Below are 21,454 nucleotides of genomic sequence, written 5' to 3' on the forward strand. Positions count from 1 at the left end.
GGGACTCTGGATCGGACCGGCAACAACTCAGCAGAACCGGGCGTGAAAGTCACAAACCACCACCGACCGTGGACGGCTGGGGGAAAGAGGAGGGAAGCAGTCTCCTGGGAGCGCGTAAAGTTGGGTTTTGGCTGTGCGCTTTTACGCACGGACCGTGGACGGTGACCGGACCTGTGTGTGTCTCTGCCTGTGAGGTGAGTGAACTTGGAATTTTACTTCCACCGTGTCTGACTCCCGTGCCGTGCACTACACCCCTCCTCTGTATGTTTGATGCTGTGTGAAGCATCAAGTTAGACTGCTGGCACATTTATGAGCCTGAATAGGTATGCTAATTAATCACAGCTTTGCCCCACCCTCACTATTTGTGTACCGACCAATCAGGGATGAGTGAAGTTTGCACAAGGGCGTGGGTGTGTGCGTGTGCATGTATCAAGGAGTTTTTACAGCAAAACTGTCTCTAGACAGAAATATAATCGGGCTAAGAGGGAAATACTATGGCATAATAACATATTATTAGTATAGTAGGGAAGCTAAATAAAATGGTAAATGTAATTTCGCAGGAGATTAATAATAAAGATACTATAAGACATTTAAATGAAATATTACAGAATACTTTAAGAGATAAAGAGGAAGCATTACAGGGTACCACAGCAGATAAAAATGACCATGTTGATCATACAACATGCTATGAAGTGTTTTAGTGTGACCTTATTTTTAAAATAATTATATAATGAATTAATGGCTTGAATTACTAACAATTATTTGAATTGTATCGTTTTACATCATCTAATCCTTAACAGGAATCCTTAACACAGTGAAACAAATAGAGCCCGAGGCCAGGATGGGAACCGCTGGTTTGAGGCTGCAGTCACACACTGCCCTCTAGAGGATTCCCTCGGTCAGTGCATTTCCCAGACAGGAGCCTGGACTCCAAGTGTTTTAAGAGGAAAACAATATAATTTAATATTGTATCACCAGGGCCTTGTGGAGCAGGGGTCAGCAATTAGGTTCAACACATTGTTCATGAGAGGGCCAACGCTGTGCAGGCACAGTGGAAATGCAGGCCTGTATGTTCTCACTATAATTTGTTTTTTTTTTCTCCTTTTAATTAATTTAAGAATAAATTTGATTTATAAAACTTTAGAAACTTTTTCCATTAGTCCGTGAGGGTTAACAGAGTTATAGCAGTTTATGTATGTAACACTCATTTGGCAAAAAATTACTCACACACACACACACACACACACGAGTCATTTGATGTTCTGCTACAAGGCTGAAGATATAACTGATAGGTTATCCACACATAATTAACAGTGACCTGCTTCATTTATGGTTGAATTAAGTTACTGTTGCCTTAGAAAAACAAATGTTTTCAGAACTGCCACCTCTTTGTGAGAAACAAATCTGTTTAGCTTTTTACTCACCACCATGTTACCAGTGTTGGAAGAGGTTAGAACTGGATCATAAAACACTGCACTGTGAATCTTCACTTCATTTTCTGTTTGCACTTACTGTAAACCTGGCTAAAAAATGTCCATAAAGTGACATTTTCCTGCCAGGAGCAGACCTCAGTCAGAAGTTACAAAACACCTTGAAAACATTGAGTGTTACACGAAAGCGGTGTACTTAAAACCATGTGCAGGGACCTCGTATGACAAAAAGCTCACACATACTGTAAGCAGCATTTAAACTCACCAAACAACCAAACAGCTTTTCCTCCATTGTGTAATGAGGATTAATTCTTATCTTCTCGTCCATTTATTACAACTGTGACAAGTGAAAGAAGGAAATGTACTCTTTTATGCTCAAATATTGTTTAAATTACCACTATCACGCACACCAACACCACACGCATGTAATTTCAGCACTAAAGGCTTCTGACTGGTCTGGATATAACTTATAGCGTCTAGCTCCACAAATTAGGTTCACTTTGGTGTGTGTGTGTGTGTGTGTGTGTGTGTGTGTGTGTGTGTGTGTGTGTGTTTGTCTCCTCTTCATTGGACCTTTGAGCTTACATAACCCAATCACTCTTAGCTAATTCTCACTAAACCTCTTTTAGTCTTAAACTGTGTAAAACTTTGTCAATGGCTTCACACTTCACACAAGCAGAGTTCCCATGCGTGTGTGTGTGTCTGTGTGTGTGTGTGAGAGAGAGAGAGATAATGGGCGTATAATGGGCAGTGCTATAAAATTGTCACTCATTATCACAGAAGTTGTCACAGATAGTATGGAGGGTTATAAGTGACAAAACATACCATATATGTGCAATATAAGTGATAAGTGTTCAATAACTGCTCTCCTTATTTTCGGCTTCACACAGTAACAGTATTTGTCTAAATGCGAGTCACACCAGGCCATCGTCTTTAGACGGACTGCCCGCGGAGGCTCTCAGCAGGTGAAGTTAGTAAATTCCATCATTTGGCGGGTCTATGTTTGTTCTTTTGCTCCTCCCTCTGGTTTTGATTGGATTAGAGGCTGGCTTCTTGTTTGGATTGCCTGTGTTCTAGTCTGCGGGGTTACAGTTGCTGCCAAGTACTCATGAGACAGTTTGCCAGGATTTTAGAAATTCTAAGGTCATGAGTACAAATTGCCCAAGACTCCAACTATACAAAGAAAAACACAAGTTTTACCTTCCAACATTATGGCCTAAATGCTACTTCAAGAAGTCTCTGCACTGTAAGAAATATACTTTATCAGCCTTAAAGCTGCAATAGTCAATGTTTTTATAATAGCAATGGAACAAATGACTATGTTCAATGTGAAAGGAATTGCTCGAAGAGACAAACCCACAGAAAATGATCACTCAACTCTGCAGTTCCCCTCAGCTCTATAGAGCATTTTAGCATCTTTCAGCTAATTTTTTTGGTTTTTCAGCTCACAGCTTCACTGTTTTGGTTCAGTCTCACCACTTTCCAGCAACAGCAGGCAGCTGTTTTCAGTGAAAAGGCTGTGATGTACTGTACACTACCTGCTCAGTACCAAACGGCAGAGCAACAAAGGTAGTGACTAGCCATAGTGCAGTATTTAGAAACTAAAAAGCCAGATATTTCCCTCAGTAGAGGCAGAGACTAAAGCAGAGCTAAAAGAGAGGGGATACTGGACTTACTTTTGCAATGTGGCCAGTAACATGACTACTACACTTTCAGATGTGTAAATAAGCAACTGCTTGCTAACACATTAGCCATTTCAACTTAAAAAGGTGACTACATGTCAGTTTTATGTTTGCAGCTTGTTTCCACTGGAACAAAAAAATTGTAAATGCCGGCTTAAAAAACATATGTGTAATTTGTCCATAATTGTGGAATGTAAACTTCTCCTCAGGATGTTAAAATTCTGAAATTCCCAGAAACAATACAGAGGACATGACCTTCCTCTATGGTAGCTGTGGCCCTGTGTGTGGACCCTAGCTTTACATTGTGAGGTCCCCCGCTCACTCCACTGTCAGGTCCTACCTTCCATCTTGTGGGCTTTTTAATATTTTTTATGCTTAAGACTTTCAGGGTACTGAAATGGCTTGTAAATAGAGTGATGAAGGTATTCCTGAAGTTTTTCTATAACCATCTTCCCTTATAGACAGAGCAGAGAAGATTTTTAGACAGATACCAGTCTTGATACTAAAGAGGATAAAAGAATATTAGGGTCTAACAGGACACAAGTAACAGTGGAGTCTCCAAAAGGCCACAGTGGCATTTCTTTTACAGTGAGTATTTTTATTCATCCCATCACAGCAGTTTTTGCATCCTTTTGCTGCACAGTCTCATTCAATAATACTAAAATCTTGCATATGTACACACTCTATCTTTGCACAATATGCTGTAATCAGTCAACAGTAAATCCAAGCTTCTATAGTCCACCTGCACTAAACATGTATAAACATGTATACAATATACTGTAAGCTAGTATCTGTTCACACCAGCTTCTTGTAAACCTTAGTTAGCCTGAGGCAGAGCTGTCCAGCCTGCGAAGATCAAGTTGCAACACCACCTAATAACCACAAGATGGTGCTGTACACATCCTTGGTCTTTTCTATTCAAAATGTAAATACTGAACAAGCTTCTATTAGGCTGTAGGTATATGTATCATGATGGAGGGGAAAGTATTTAAAACTGCATGTTGCTACAGTAATCATTTGCTGACCATTTAATTTGAGATACCAGTGGATTTTTTTGTATTGCTGTTTTTTTTATCCTTTCATTCTTCATTCTTGTTTTGAAATGTTTTATTCAAAACTTGAATAGGTCAGACATGTTCCTATCACTTGTAAACCTTTTAATTTAGGCTCTGTTGGTCGTCTTTGTTGTCGGGTTAGGGTTAGGAGGAAGCCGTTTCCCTCTGGATTACAGCTTAGTGAAAGACCTGAAATGTAAATAGAAAATGTAGTGCCAGATTGCAGCAAACTCTGACCTCAGATTAGGAATCACATCCAAAACGCATAAAAACACACACACACAACCACAAGCAGACACAAACACACGCACACACTTCAAATTGGGAACCAAATCTAAAGCCACATGAGTCTGCTGTTGGCCAGTTACACAGCACTTTCAGTCTTTAAACCTTCAGCCCTCAAACAAGCAAGATGATTTGGATTTCATCAGTTTTGATTTGTTACATATTCTTAATTTATTTCAGTTCAAGGTTAGTTTTTTTTGTTCTTCTTTAGTGTGGGTTTTGTCATTTTTAAGTTTCTTTAGTTTTTTTTTTTCAAAATATATATTGAGGTTTAATTCATTATTTCATTGTCATTTTATGCATTTATGCTTTGTAAATCCACTTTTTCCCTTAGTTTCAGCATATACAATGGTTAATATGCACTGTGGTGGTGAAATGTGAAAGTTTAGGATTTATACACTCAGATGTCATCATGCTGCTGCCCTCTCACTGACCTTTCTTGGAACGATACCGACTAATCACTTTCTTACTAGTTACTGACTCTTATTGCAGCCAGGTCCCGCAGCGTAGATCAAATGGAAGATCAGACAAGCTACAGGGGTCCTAAAGTCTCCCAGCCTCACACAGTGTCACTGCACATTTATCTGTCCCACTGCTTATTTCTAATCTGCCACTGCTGCTCGCCTCCCAAATTAACGTCAAAGCTGCAGGGAGTCACCCAAAGCTCGGATCCTCACTTAAATCCTCAGATTTACAAGTAGTTCAGTGTTTGAGTCTTAAGTGTTGAGCGGTAATCGGCACGTGTCGGAGCCAGAGAACAAAGTGGAAGCACTGATTACAGTACAGTCTCTGGTTTCATATTTTTCTTTCCTTTTTCCATCTTTCTTCATGTCCCACCATTTTACACTCCTCTCTTCAGGTGCTGTGATGGCCCAGTTTCCTCACAGAGGTCAATAACTTCGTCTTATCTCATCTTTCATGCTTAACCTCAGTGATGGAAGAGCGGTGTTTTGAGGCTACACTCCAATTCTCAGCATCTTCAAGTCAATCAACCAGTTTTTCTACAAACAAACACATAATTATCTGTAAGGCTCATGATTTTTCTCACCAAAATAACCACACACCACGTGTTATGAACACAATACTTCAGTAAGTGCTAAAGGACACTTCAAGGACACTCCAGTAGTGTTTTTTTTGTGAAGGATTATTCCCCAGCTTGCTCAGGGATTTGATCCAGCCGCCTTCCAGTCCTGATCCCTGCCTTTCAGATCCCCTTCCCCTTCACTTCTCTGGGGTAAGATGTGGTTTGGCGCAGCAGGACTCAGAAGACTCCACTGGTGCTCACAAGACAAACACTTCAGCAAATGAATGAAAGAATACTTTCATTCAAGTAGGAGAAACATGAATCCAGTGAGTCAAGATCCTTCAGTCTACAGTACCCCACTGTGCTGCAGTAAGACTGAGAGTTGTTTACTGTTGGTGTGATGATGGTGTGGCTGCGAGAGCAGAGTTATATGCAGTGCAGATGTACTAAAAGAGCAGACAGGTCCGGAGAGGAAAGAGGCATGAGCCCAGCAGGAAATGAGCAAAGGAAATAAAACATCAAAAATGATAAGTATGGAATATGAAATCATTCAGAGGTGTGCTCGAAAATAACCTTTTCATCTTAGTTTTGTAACCTTGTTTGTACCTGAAAACTCTATTTTGGAAGCAAAAGATAACTTGAATTAAAATGACTAAATTGCTAATTTAAGATTAATCCTGTCGGTTGATTTATGTGTGATTTAAGTGACTCTGAAGCCTTTGGTGAAAACTTTGTCTGTCTGCTGTTTGTTGCTGAGCAGGTAGTGTACATTGGGTTTATCAGAGCTAGCCAGCTGCCTGCTGGAAACCGGCTGAGAAGAGCTGTGAGAGTGAACCAAAACAGTACATTTACGGGCCGTACAACCAAAACAATGAGCTGAAAGACGCTAAAATGCTCTGTAGAGCTGCAGAGTTTGCCATAGTTTGTGACTATGAGAGACCTCTTTCACATCACATGTGGTCATTTCATCAGGATTGGAGCCTATTACAATGGCTGATGTGTTTCCTGTTTTATGGGCAAAAAGTACAGAGCGCCCCGCAATAGATGTATTGGTCCATAAACTATAAAGCACAATTGGATATTTGTTGTTTCTGCACAGCAGCGTTAACTACAAATAGAAAAAGTATGGATCACTTTTAAAATAAAAAGAATATTTCACTACACTAATTGGTTTGGACCAAATGCTGAAGTCTTTTAGTAAAAGGCGTCAGTGGAGTAAACTGAATTTCCAGGCGCTGCAGAGAATCCTGTTTCAAACTGTGGCCCAATCAGAGCTGCCTTTGGCTCAATGTGGCCTCATTCTCCCTTGGTTTCGCCCAAGAATTTCTCCAGATCTCCATCATTTGAGCTGCTGCCACAGATTACTTGAACCTCGGTGAGAAGGGCTGTCTTGTCCTTTGTTAACCTCTCGTTAGAGGAAAGCCCCTCTGTCCCGTGTGACATTGCACTTCCATACTTAGCACTGATTACTGGCTTTATATGCTGCTGTGCTCCACACACACAATACGCAAACACACACATTTATAAATATATAAACACTATGTACAGTATAGGGACACACAGCTGTCACTATCAAAGGTAAAAAATGAAATGCAACTACAAACTGAGAGTGGACTGTGTTAAAGTGTGTGTGAGTGTACTTGCACGTGTGTGCTGTGTTTTTGTATTATATAACAGAATTGAATGTGCTCTAAGATGTCGCATTAGGGATTAGGTTGATAGTGACAGAGCTGCAGATTGCCACTGCCTCTGAGTGAGTGTGTTTGTGTGTACAGATTTCTAATATTTAATACTCTTCAAACTAACTACACTGTACATGCACTTTATTATTCATCAACAGAATGAGCCTGTGTTTTCTCTGTCTGGCTGATAAGCTTAGAAACGAGCGCTGTCTGTCTTTTTTATGCTGTGAGGTCACATGTTTTTCCAGACATCAGAACTTGAAATCATTTGAACTTTTTCTGGAACCGTGGTATACAAAATTAGCTTTTTAATTGTTCCCCAGGCTATTAGAACTTGCTCTTTCTTTCTCTATTTTCAAAAAGGAGAAGCATTTCCTTCCTTTGCACCATCTCCAAACTGTGAAAAGCTGCTGTTGATATTTTAACCGGCTAGCAATAACAGCTGTGCAAGTACACCAGAAGCAGCGAGGTGTTTGCCTTACATTTCAGCATGTACATATTAAAGCTGCACTATTCAGTATTGTCATATTGACAGTAGATAAAATAACTATATGTATTATGAAAGCTGTCGTGCTTAGTAACAAACCCACAGAGAATTATCCCCCAACTCTACAGTTCCCCTCAGCTCTACAGGGCATTTTAGCTTCTTTTAGCTCGTTGTTTTGGGTTTTGTGGCCCACAACTTTACTGTTTTGGTTCACTCTCATCGCTCTCATCAACCTTGTCTCCAGCCAGGCAGCTGTCTTCAGTAAAAAAGCTCTGATAAACTGCCCAGCACCAAACAACAGGCAGACACAATCAGCAGCTAGCTGGTGAACATTGTGCCAGATATTTTAGGAGTTAGAAGTTGGTGGACAGAAAACAAAGCTAAAAGGAGAGTGAAAATCCAATGTCCATTTGTCGGCTGGCCAGAAACACAACCCCAAATGAATGCTAATGTTGCTCTGTGTAAATAGGCAACTTTATAACTTATGTTGTTTTTATAGATTGTTTTGCTGCCACCAAGTGGCCAAAAATTCAATTCATACTTTAAACAGTGTTTACTACTGTATTTGGAAAACCTGCAGCTTTTTTATTTCTTTTGTTTCAGTGTTATTACAGTGTCAGTAAATTGTTACACTCTCAGATCCAACAACTTCCTCTTTGTCTTCACATGTGCTATGCTGACTATTTTCTTAGAGAGACTATTTTCTTGGAAATGAATGCAGATGTGAAACTGGGTCACTGCAACAGTAAGAAATTTGACAAAATGAGAAAAATATAAAACTAGTACATGAGATAATACAACAGATAATTACTAATTTCTTGGAGAGACTTCTATGTTACATAAACAAAAAAATAAGCCTCGTTTTCACATTCCAGTTTGACAAAGAATGGGAAGTGACGTGTACAAATGTGAATTTCATCCGTCTCATCCACATCTGCCCAGCTGCTTCCTTAATCCACATAATCTTCTATAATCTCACAAGAGCTTGCCACTCAAACCTTGCTATTGGTAGTACACATTAACACACACAGTCCTGCGAGTAAACACTGTTGTCTTAAAAGTGTGAACATGTGATGGACATCTGTCAGCACCACACATCTGTTTCTCCCTCCCATGTTTGACTGTCACTCTTTCAACCATCTGAGCTTCAGTTCTCTTCCTGTGCCCTCTTCCTGTTGTGTGCCATAAAGCAATTCAGCAGATTTACACTATGATTTAACACAATGTAAAATGCAGAGTAGAGACTGGCAGAGGCTGATAGTCTGCTCAGTGGCCATCTCATTTGTTTGCACTAGTTATACATATAGTATGTTTCATAATTAATGTGGTAATGATTTATTGATGTGAAAAAATGTTCCAAGTAGCATATTAAAGGTGGGGTAAGCAAAAGTTGAAAGGCATGAAGAAGTATGCGGAGGTTGCTCTGTTTCTGCTTGACACATCGGTAACATTAGTGTTGTGTTTCACAGAACCAATAGGTCAGTAGTCTATTGTTTTGTCCCGTTTGCTAATGTTTGTGATTTGTGTGTCACCCTGACGAGCTACGTTAGCAATAGTGACCTTTGCGTCTAGTTACCTAACGTTATAGTTCCCTCAAACAATGTAACGTTATAACGAAGATTTGTATCAGAGGATCTTTGTGAAGCTTGAATGAATGCAGATGTGAAACTGGGTCATTGCAACAGTAAGAAATTTGACAAAATGAGAAAAATATAAAACTAGTACTTGAGATAATACAACAGATAATTACAACAAAACATGTTGAAAACATAGACATACTGAAGAGAGTTAATACACGTACTGCACATCACTTGAGACTAAATGATGAACTTCCCAAATTAAATATAGTCACCTTGTATTCTGGCATTTTACTGCAGTTTTCTCAATATTACAGTATACTATATTCTTGCTGAAGAATAGTAATAACAACAATAGCTGGGTTTTAGATGTGGAATTCCAACTGACTCCACACATACTGTATATACCGTATAAAGTAAGCTTGTTACATGGGAAATCTAATAGTGGGCTATGACTCATTGAGCTGCATCACCATCAAAACACAGCATTATGGCTTTTACATAATAAATATGTGTGCTGACAAAGTAGTGAATGTCAAATTAATGTATGTATGAAAATAATAAAAAAGAAAAAACATGAAATATCACTTAAAGCAGAGTAAGAACAAAATGAAGTCATGTCTCAACACCCATGTTTTATGGGAATTTTCACAATTAAAGCATGTCTTTGACCAATCAGATTGCTTGTTTTCTGCTAATAAATTGAAGTTACATGAGATCATTTTAGTAATTTTTTCTCCTTGAGCAAGACTTCTGTTTCTGATTAAACAAAAAGGATCTTACTCTTTATCTCTGTAGGTCTATCTCTTTAGGCCATCTACTGGACGAATTCCAAAACTTTTTGTATCTATTAGTCATTTAGAGTCCAAAATATGTAAAAATACCGGAATTAGGCTACCCTTTAAGATTTTAAAATGTTTCTACCCAGATATCACAGAACAACAGTTCTTCATAGTGGGTGGTGGATTTGGTGTTAAACAGAGAGATTTTCTCTGCGAAGAGTGCTAACTCATCACTGTGTTGCATTTTGCTCCAACATTTCAAGTTCACACTTCCTGTGCATTAAGAGCATTTCCCAGCATCAATTAATCCCTGACACCTGAAACCACCTTCTTCATTCAAGCCCCATTTTCTGATTTATAGTGATAGGATGGGTGTATTTTTACCATAAAAACCTTGCCTAGTGCAGCTATAATTTGATGGCTTAAAATAAAGTCTTGGATCAGTCCTTTGAAGCCTTTCCTGTGTCCACTTTGGCAAAGCTGTGGCTGTAAATAATGTAGTTTGCGGCAGCAGTGCCCACCGGGTCCCCATTTACTGGCCGAACATTTGATGGGCAGGCAGTTTTCTCGGGCTAAAAGCGCTGGATCTCACTTCATCTGTCTTTCTTTTCCAATCTCTTGCTGTCTTTCCTTCTCTCTCTGATTGTTTTCCCCCTGCTCTCATGTCATTGCTCACTTCGCCTGCTCCTCTCTCACTCTTTAATCGCTCTCCACCGCTCTTTTCTTTTCTCTCTCCATCTCTTTCTCCTATTTTTGGTCCCAGATGCATCAATTATTCATGTCTTTGCATGGACTTTCTGACTAGAGAGCTATCAACAAGAGCTACCAGGGTCATCATATTACACCTGAGCATCCACCTGTGACACATACAGTCCCACATGAGGATGCATGCACACACATATACAGCCACAACAAACTCAGAGACAGAGGGAAGGTAGGCAGGTACTGAAGCCACGTTTTTTACCGCATGGTTGCAAGTGAAGAGCATGTTGAATTTATCAAGCACCAGAAAATAAGACGGTGTAGTCCCTCATTCGTCCAGGAGTGTTCTATCATAGAAAAGGTTTCAGTCGTAGTCATCTGGACACTGTTTTCAGAATCAAGACGTTTCGGCTCCCATCCGTAAGTCATTCTCAATTGTGAAAAAATTGGACTGTTAAGTGCCTAATGCCTCACATGCTAATCAGGCACTTAACAGTGATGAAGTCGATGCAGCCAGAGAACAATAGGCCTGATTACTGAACACTGGGCCATCTTGAAACTATTAGGTCAGTTTCAGGTGAAACTAGCTATTAACAGATACTCAGGCAGATGTCCTGAGGGCAGGGCTTATGTAACTCAGAGTAGCTTAAATTTCCAGTTCCCGTCCAATTTTTTCACAATTGAGAATGACTTCCGGATGGGAGCCGAAACGTCTTGATTCTGAAAACAGTGTCCAGATGACTACGACTGAAACCTTTTCTACGATACAAGCACCAGAAAAGCTCTTTTCTTGTTGTGATTAGTAATCCTGAACTCTTCAGCTGATCCTCCATTTTACTTATACTTAACTTTGTCCAACACAGTGCACACATGACGAGTTGTGTGACCTGAGAGTGTTGTGTATCAGAGCTCAATTCTTGAGAAATAAGGGCAAATGAGCATTGTGGTGTACTTTGACCTTAGCCAATAATGTTAGCCTTGCAGAGGAAATGCCTGTGTGGTGAGTTTAGCTTGTGCTCCAAGGTTTTAGTGTGGAAAAGATTCACTGAGAATAAGCTAAGCTGGATGCTGGGCTCACTTTCCAGATCACAATAAGCAAAGCAAAACATGTGGGTTAGCTGACTTTACAAGGATACAAAAATGTGTGGTGTTAAACAAGCATAATATGATTATTTTCCTTAAATATCGGTCAGTCCCATGTTGAGTGTTACGGAAAAGGAGAGGATCACTGACCCTTTCTTCACCTTGCTTGATGATGTCTTCGCTACCAACAATCTCCAGTTGTTGCGGTCACCATATTGTGTATTTTTTTTGTAACTGTACTCTCTGTTCAAGCTGTATACATTGCCTACCTCAAAGAAGTACTATGAGGTACTACTTACACAATGTCTACAAAACCCACGTAGCGAAAGCATTGCCTTAGCAGAGCAGCAGCTTCAGTCCTCTGTCTGTCTCTAAACAGGAGGCATTCAAACACAGTACTGAGTGCAGGTCGCAACATATAATCACTGTAGTTACGCGTTTAAAAGTACGCTTCAAGACGTGTTAAGCGCGTATAGCGCAAGTTAAAACATGAGCTGTTACGCGTCCTGTGTAGACAGACGACTAAAAAACTCGGCTGAAACACTGTTTATGTAGACACACCTATATAGTCTTGACCCAAGATGTCAGCCGTCCAACGTTGGGCCGTGAGCTAATTTCGTGATTGTTTCGTCACCTGAGTGTATCTATCTGCTGCTCTTATGGTGTAAGACTCTCCAGCCACACATTGGATGACAATGCTATTCTGTCTGTTCTCGTTCTCTCCTGTTACTGTGGTTGTCTGCTGAATACTCGGTTTGGGCGGCTACATGTTTTCTAAGCCTCTCTTTGCCTGGTGACTAAGCTGGGGGGTCACAAGCTACACCCCCAGCTTGTAATAACAAATATTGATCAGTCTGAATGGTTTTCCAGTAAATGTCTAAGTGACACCTTCAGCTGTCTATACAATCAATATACTGAAACTACAGAGTGAGAGGGACACATGGGTAGAGGGGCAGAGAGGGAAAGAGCGGCAACCAGGAATATCAGGACTTAAGGCTGAATAAGTTACAGCTCAGCACAGCTCAGCGAATGAGTTACTGTTATGTAAGAGCTCAGTCAGCCCAGCTGGAGATCAGAGAGAGAGAGAGAGCAGCGGACCGAGTGAGCAGTGAGAGCACGAGTGAACGAGCTGAGGGAGAGAGAGGAGAGGGCTGGACAGAAAACAACAGCGAGTGAGCAGAGAGCGAGCAGATTACAGCTGGATCTACCATATACACACACATACATACATGAACATGCACGCACACACACTCCCTCACTTCCTCTCTTTCTCTGTCACTCCTTCTTGCAGCACGGCAGCATCATGAGTGGCAACACAGAGGGGGTTTTCCTCTCTCCGCCAAGGGAGTGAAGAGAGTAGAAGAAGAGAAGAGGAGGACAGAAAAAAAGAAGAAGACTAAGGAAGAAGTAAGAGAAGAGGAGAGGAGGGAAGGGGAGAAGAAAAGCAGAGGAGCAAGCCAGAAAAAGAGAAAGGAGGAAACAGAAGCACCAAACTTTCCTCTAAAGGATCTTTCCACCTCATACTGAGACTCTGGTCGTGTCAAAGCACCTGACCATGAGGCTGTGAATCCGCCTCCTTCTTCTTTCTTCTTACAGAGCTCTTCTTCATTACCTGACCCCATGTCTCCGAAGGTAGGACCCACCGCACAAAGCACAGGCACCCACATCTGGATGCTGCTGTGCCCCCTGTTCTGTGCTCTGGTCCTGGCCAGAGGCTCCACGCTGAGCCCTGAGGACTTGCAGAGCACCGCTGCTATGTCGCTGCCGGAGGACTGGACCGGCACGACGATCCGGCTGCAGCCAGACCTGCAGACTGAAGCCCAGAGGCCGACGGAAGCACAGACGGAAGCACAGACAGAAGCACAGACAGAGGCTCTGACAGACACGCCAACTCAGAGCACTACCAGCAACTATACAGGTTAGTCTGTCTGTCAATCACCCATTGATATCTTCCTTTTTTTACTGCTACTTTCCCATCAGTGTGAGACTTAGTGATGATCAACTTGTGTGCAAAAAGTTTTCAGCTGCATGCTGAAACAAATGCATGAAGTGCCAAAGTTGAATCCACATTGAAAGAAATCTTTCATGCAAATGGAATTGAAATTGAAAAAGCATTTAGTAGATGTTCTTTACTCTGGATACAAGATGAAACCGCATACGGCCTTTCAATGAGTCCATGAAATTATTCTATGACTAGAGCTGAGATGATAAGTCGATAAATCGATTGTCGACAGAAAATTAATTAATCATCAACTTGATAATCGATTAATTGTAAAAGTCATTGGTTTTAGCTTCTCAAATGTGTGTCCTGAGTCTTCTGTGATAGTAAACTGAATATCTTTGGGTTTTGGACTGTTGTTTGGACAAGAAAGCTATTCAAATATGTCAGATTGGGCTCTGGGAAATTTTGGCTAAATTGCCCATGCAAGAGTTCTTTGCGGATAGATTGCCAATACCAAAAATGTTGACTCCATACAGTGGTATATAGATTTAGATACAGATATTGCTGATCCTGTAACATCACAGAATTAGATTTTGGTGTAACATCAGCAGTTACCATATAACCAAAGTCTTGTTATTAGGCTTCCCATTGGCATGAAAACTCCCAGCAAATTTATGGAAATTATCGGCGTGATTATAACAAGTCCTTAAAAGTTCTTGAAACTGTATCTGTTATGTCGAAATCTGTTTCCACATTGATTTGAGTTTCTCCTTACCTTAGCCCGAACCCGACCTTAGCCTTAACCTCAAGTATCTTCTGTTATACTTAACCTTAAACTAAACTTAGCCCTAAATCTAACCCTAAAAACAGACAGCAGCGCTATATATGTTAAACACTATTCGAGGAGGAAAACAGGAGAGTTTGACACAAAATCGCGATTTTTCCCTGTACGGTCAACACTTTAACAAAATAATAGGCTTCTGTGACGTCTTTGTTTGACCAATATCACTTTTTATCCAGAAACATGTCTTTAAAAGTTTGCTTGAATTTCAGTGTTTGCGTGGACTTGTTGCTGGTTTGCAGTTTTTTGCTTGAACACCCATCCAAAAGGAGACCTACTCGCTCCAAAAACCTCCACTCTGTTTTTTTATTCACACGCCATGAAAAAAGTATTATGTATGCAAGTGCACACGTACTTACTCTGTTTTGCTTTTGATTAACAGTAAACCCGTGTGTGTGCACTTGCAAGCAAGCTTGCCGTTTGATATGCGCGTGCATGTTTGCCTGTGTGAGTGCGTGCATGTGTGTATTATGTTGATATGTAAAGGATCTATACAAATACAGAAGTACACACCTGTTTCTACATGTGTGCATTCATGTCTGACTCTTTTTTTGTGTGTGTGCTTGTCTGGGAATACAGAAGTGTGAGTGCACACAAGCAAAAGTGCACTTTTAGTCTGTTTGCTTGTGTGTGTGTGTGTGTGTGTGTGTGTGTGTGTGTGTGTGTGTGTGTGTGAGGCGGCAGGTGATGCAGTTAAAGACAGTTCATTATGTCCAGGCTGGAGCTGCTCAGCCTGAAGAGAAAGCTGCAGCGCCACTCGCATGACTTCACCTCCGCTGGAGCATGAGCAGCCTTTCTCTTCTCCTCCACTCCCTCTGTCCATTTCTGTCTCTGTCTTTCCTTTTCTCCTCTCTATATGTCACTCTCTCTCTCTCTCTCTCCTGTTTATTTTCTCCAAGCTCTGTCTCATCTGTCTCTCTTTTTCTACTAATTCTCTTTTCTCCCTCTGTCACCTTGTTTCTCTCCCACTCCTTGTTTTTCTCTTATTTCTTCTTCTCTCTGAGTGTCTGTCACTTCTTTCTACTTTTATTTCCACTGTCTCTCTCGTTCCTTTTCCACTATTTCATTTTACGTCCCTCGCCCGCTCCTTCTCACTCACAGAGACCATATCCTCACGTGTATGCATAAATAGCCTACAGCTGATGACAAAATGCAAACTTCACGTGCCTAATGCACTCATAATACACACACACACACACACACACACACACACACACACACATTGGAAATGGACGCGCTCAGCCCAAACGACACCAATCTTCTTAAAGGTTTAGAGAATAATCAACACAGTTGCTCGTTTCATAACGGCAGCTCTGTGTCTGACAGAGCAGGAATAAGCACTTTATACTTTAATAACACACACACACACACACACTCACACAAACAAACACACACAAAAGCACACACACAGGTGATCAGCTGGCTTGCCACATCGCACCGCATGCATGAATTACGCCAGACCAGAGTTTCCAAAAATCCTGGAGGTGTGATTAATATCAATGTTCCCAATACTGAAGTGTGTGTGTGGTATGTGTGTGTGTATGACAGTATAAACTACTTATTCCGGCTAGCATTAACAGATAAAAGCTCCTCATTTGGTTTACGTTTTTTTCCACCACATTTTAAGCCTATTCGATTCTTTTCTTCAGGTCTGGATTACAGTAGCATTACTGTCTTTATGTTTGGACATTTTAGCCATTTTAGTTTGGGCTTCTCAAATATAAAACCAGTCTCAGTTGTCATTTATGGGACAAAAAATAAATCCAGTTAAATACAGAAGGCTTTTGTATATGCAAAGCTGTTGGACAGAGAAGATTTATAAAGCAGCCAAATTGAAACCACTGAATGAAGACTCATTCTGGAGGTGAGTTTATGTTATAACAGTGGTTCCCAACCTTTTTTTTTCTTCAGATATACCAGGCCTATCAGATGAGCTCAAGTACACCTTCATCAACACCATGGCCGTACCCACCATTGAGGTCACCGAGGTCCAGATCTGGACCTCTGTATTTTTTGCGAGGTGTCTACAATGAAAGTCGTGAAATATTCACCTAAAAATAACTTTATTTTGGTGCGGCTAAAATATTGTACAACGCCACTACTACAAAATCTTTACTCAACACGGTGGATCTTTGATTATGTCAAAAACTTGAGGAAACCGGACAGGCAGCTGAATCCATGCGAAGCGTGATACAGGTAACTAGAGAATTTCACTAGTGGACTGCATGTAGTTCAATGCCATTCATCCCCAGACATCATCTGACGAATAGCTCCTGTGCAGTCACTCTTTTTAAACAGTGGCCATCCATCATGATGCCAGCTAGTTAGTTTCACTAACTAGCTAGCGAGCCAGCTAACGTTAATTCCATCCTTCCAATGGTAAACTGATAATCTTTCAATGAAAGCTGAAATGCTTTTCTTTCACTTCAGTTTGTGTTAAGTGAAATTCATGTTAAAATGAGGTACCCCTATACATTTCTAGGAGGCCGCTAACATTTACACATACATTTCAATTGACCCTGTGTTTACTTTCTTCACTGAGACAATGAAAATGAAAAGACTCCATCAGTCTAAGTTCAGCTTTGGGAAGGGAAGGGACACAGGACAAGATGAGGAGACTGAGAGACAAAGAAAGACAGAAGGTGATGGAGATGAGAGAGGAAGAGCAGGTACTGCCCACTGTGCCCAGGATAGGATTAGCATTATGTCCCTGTGCTGTTCAACACAAACAAAAGCTGACCTGATCCAATTCAAACAATGTAATTACCACAGAGACATACAGTATATGCTCTTTGGTAATTACAGTGGAACCTATAGGCTCAATTTACCAACACCACGAACACCTAGCATAATTATTTAGTAATAACATCGTATTATTGTATAAATATGTTATTGTATAACACACATTTTGCTTATGTTTATGTACTGTTTGAGACAACTATTTCTATAGTTCAAATCCAAAATGATGCAAAGTCAAACGATGATCAAAAGATGAAATAGAGAAGGTGTACATAATTTTACAAAATTATTTTTACACTTTGGCAGGAGAGACGGTGAGGAGTCACAGAGACAGGTACAGGCAGTGAATACAGAGGGTGAGAGAGAGCAAAGCGTAGATGGTGTCTGTAGTGTGAATTTCCCTTTACTTTTACACTTTAATTAAAGATGGTCACCATTCGTTTTCAGATGTTTCGTGTTGTTTCGTAACCTGATTCTCATGTATTACTGCTTGACAGATTATTTATGCTACTGCCCACTGACATGATTTTAAAGTTATTGCAAACTCAGTTTTTAGAGCTTGGTATTTCTAAAACCCTGTGTACGGTCCTGATCAACACCACCCATCATGTTCCAAATGTGCTAATTTGAACTGATTCAACAAAATGTAATTTAACACTGTTAACTACATAAAAGTGGATAGTGTTACAATATTTTGTTCATACAATTGAAATGTCAATGTTTAGGTTGGTTTGGTTAAGTCTGCATGCATACTACCAGTGCAGAAGCTAGACATTTCATCCACTTCACCATTACTTTTAGCTGTTTCACCATCTATCCATTAGATAACAATTTCAACTCTCTATCTGTTACTTTTAGCATATTTAAACCATTTATCTGCTACTTTTAGCTGTTTCACCATACATACAGCAAACTCTTTCAACCAGTTGTCCATTATTTTTAGCTATCTATTTCAACAATATATTTGTTACTTTTAGCTAACTATTTACTGTTTTTCCATTGCTTTTTGCTATCTCTTTGAATCGTATATTCATTACTTTTAGCTTTCTATTTCAACCAATTAATTCATTACTTTTGGCTAACTGTTTAGTTAATTTTCATGCATGTGAAACCACATGGTCAATATGAGATTATATATTTATTTCCCCCTTGGAATTTGCAGAAGTACCCTCTGAGGTACAAGCAGGGGTTGGGAATCACTGTGTTATAGTGATACTTTCCAGCATGTAGGTTGAGTACAAGTAGCGTGCAAATACAGCACAAAATGTTTAAAGCCTTAAATAGACTACATCTACTGTTGTCATTAAACCAATTCCTGAATATGTTTATAGTATTCATTTATAGCAGTTTACAAAGCTTGTTCAATGCCATATCACAGAGAGGTCAGAGGTCAACTCTAACTGGTAGAGATTCAGTGTCTGCAGGGCAGAAACAATCTGAAAGTCTCCTCCGTCCCTACACCTGTTTACTGAATCGACTGTTTTAAAATCGATAAAACTGGTGAAGCAGACGTGTGAAGGTTTAGCGCACAGAGCCTTGCAGCGCTGGATCAAACCAGAGCTTTCAGACTCCGTCAATACAAGCCGTGACTCATTATGTAGCTCATCCAGGAATCCTCGCTGCCAGCTCCAATTCCTGGAAGTAAATTGATCAGAGTTCTGCTATTGATTAACTTGCCCTCAGGTGCTCCTCCTTTTACGTCACACTGCATTTACACACCTATAACCTGTGTTTTAACTGACCATTTTAATAGCTTCTGAAACTCCAGCTTTGTTAATGTAAATGTATCTTTTCTTTCATCTTTGTTCCTAATCTTACAACTGGATATAAGGACCCATTTTTATCTCATAGCGATGGAGTCCATCTTGCTCTGTCATATCTTACAGTATTCAACAGCTTTCATGCTTCATTCACACAATACATATCATTTCATACATAATAACAAGATATACAGTACAGCACACATAGAGTACACACACAATACTCATGCAGTGTATGTATGTGAAATTCATTGTAGTATTTGTTTGAAAAAAATCCATCCCAAAAACTACACATTTAAAACTCATAGTTTTAAATAAGAGTCGACAGCCATGCTCATTGAGGCTGTACTAAGGCACAGCGGTGCTTTGAGCTTAATGCTAACATCAGTATGCTAACATGCTAACAATGACCATGTTAACATATATATATATATATATGTTGGACGAGCTACGATGGGAATGTCATTAGTTTTGCAGGAATTTGGTCATAAGCCAAAGTATTGGACGAAATAAAATTTTGGCCTCATGGTGGCGCTAGAGAAAAAGTCAGAGGATCACCAAAGTTATTGCAATTCATCCTGAAGCAACAAAATTCACTGCAATCCATCCAACAGTTGGCGAAACATTTAATTCAAAACCACAAATATCAAACTCATGGTGGTACTAGATGAAAAGTCAGGGGATCGCCAAAGTCATTAGGATTTATCGTCTGGGCACCATGACTGTCTGTACAAAGTTTTGTGCCAATCCATCCAATAGATGTTGAGGTACTTCACTCGCCATCCCTAGAGCCACGTCGCTAGCGAGGCTAAAAACTGAAAGTAGGAACTAGGCAGGCAAAAGATGCAACAAAGTAACTCTTGTTGTGTATTGGACATTGCAGATTCATTAATAAAACAGAGTAAGAAATGGAGCAAAATAATATGAATGTAATGGTATAAAACACTTAAGAATTATGGGTGGAGATCATTGTTGGTAAAAATGTGCACTATGTTTTGCAATATTTCTTTCACGTTAAGTCAGGAGCTGTCCTCAGACGACCTGGTGGCAGACTGAGTTGGCGATAAGAGTGAGAAGCTGCAGCGGTGCAGCTGGTGTCCAGGCCGGCCTCCCATTGAGGATCTGGCAGGCTGCTGATGAGCAGCGGTTATTTCAGCCCTTAGAAAAGCCGTAAACCTTAACATTAAGACGGTTAACACAACCTATTAACCTCGACAGTGTGTGAGAGTTAATGTTAGTGTTAATCCCTAAATGAGGCCTATATCAGTTACTTAGCAGGCAGTATGCCTCTTAATCTGGCCAAGCAGGAGTTTACAGTGAATCCTTACTGTGTGTGGTATTATTTTTTCTGTAATAAGATTTTGTCTTGACTTGACTCATTTGTCCAAAAATGCTTACTATACAGACATTACACATAGTTTTCTGAGACCCTTGAGTCTGAGGGAATGAGCCCCCCTCTACTGTGTTGTTATATTCCTACCAAAAGGAAGCACTGGAGACTAAAACAAGTGCAACGGTGTGCAACCAAGTAGTCAGCAACCAAGTTCTTGTACTTCCAAATGGCTAAATATAAAGAATCTAGCAAAAACAAATGTTCAGTTTTAGATACAGCATCTACCTCACGATGACAATAAGCTGCTTATTCTTCACTGTGAGTCTCTTAAGATAAGATCGTCAGCCAAAAGCCTAAAACGTAAATGTGAATGTTACAATGCCTTTAATCTGATTAACTGACAGGCAAAGCCAATTACCTTTGTCTATTCCAGGCTATTTCTAGTGCAAGAAATCCTGTTAATGACACGCTAACACAGAGGAATACCGATGCACACACTCAGTGGTAGCAGGTAGAGTCCAGTGTAATTTGAAGCCTATTACTTCTGTCTATTTGGGGGGGGGGTTACATTGGAAGACATGCTAGAAATCTACCTTCACTCAGGTATCTCACATTAGCACTGCAAACAATTTGACCCTGTTCTCATATACAGAAGAGCCGAATTAGTATATTGTAACAGAACTTTCACTTATGATCAATTTTTCTCAATGGTTTCTTTTGGGAAAGGAGCTGCAGCTGTTTAGCGAAGATCTGAACTTTAACATTTGTAATGTCTGGATGTCTGCAAACACGCACACACACGTACAAATGCCGTGCCAGGGGTATTTCTGTCATCGACACACACTATCGTCACTCCTGAGTCCTGCAGGCTTGGCGAGTTTCAAACAAAGAGTTCCTTCTGTCTCCAGCCTGTCAATCCAATATGGCTGTTGGCAGTGACTCAACTTCATTATTACCTTCCCACGGCTTAAACTAGCACCGCTTGCTGAACAAAGTCACTGAGGGAGAGTCTGAAATGAGCCTTCTCTCTGTCCTGATGGTTGAAGCTTG

At 40.3% G+C, this 21,454-nt stretch overlaps 1 protein-coding gene across 1 annotated transcript in view; it reads left to right on the forward strand.

Moving 5' to 3' along the window:
* Positions 1 to 56: 56 nt before the first annotated feature.
* Positions 57 to 21,454, forward strand: part of zgc:162331 (uncharacterized protein LOC793007 homolog) — a 35,644-nt gene continuing 14,246 nt past the window's right edge. The window contains exons 1-2 of the mRNA XM_044186841.1: positions 57 to 194; positions 13,081 to 13,707. Of these exons, the coding sequence (XP_044042776.1) occupies positions 13,410 to 13,707 (298 nt within the window). The 5' untranslated portion in view covers positions 57 to 194; positions 13,081 to 13,409. The remainder of the gene's footprint in view (positions 195 to 13,080; positions 13,708 to 21,454) is intronic.

This window comes from Siniperca chuatsi, linkage group LG23 (genome assembly GCF_020085105.1).
Source record: "Siniperca chuatsi isolate FFG_IHB_CAS linkage group LG23, ASM2008510v1, whole genome shotgun sequence".
Lineage (NCBI taxonomy): Eukaryota > Metazoa > Chordata > Actinopteri > Centrarchiformes > Sinipercidae > Siniperca > Siniperca chuatsi.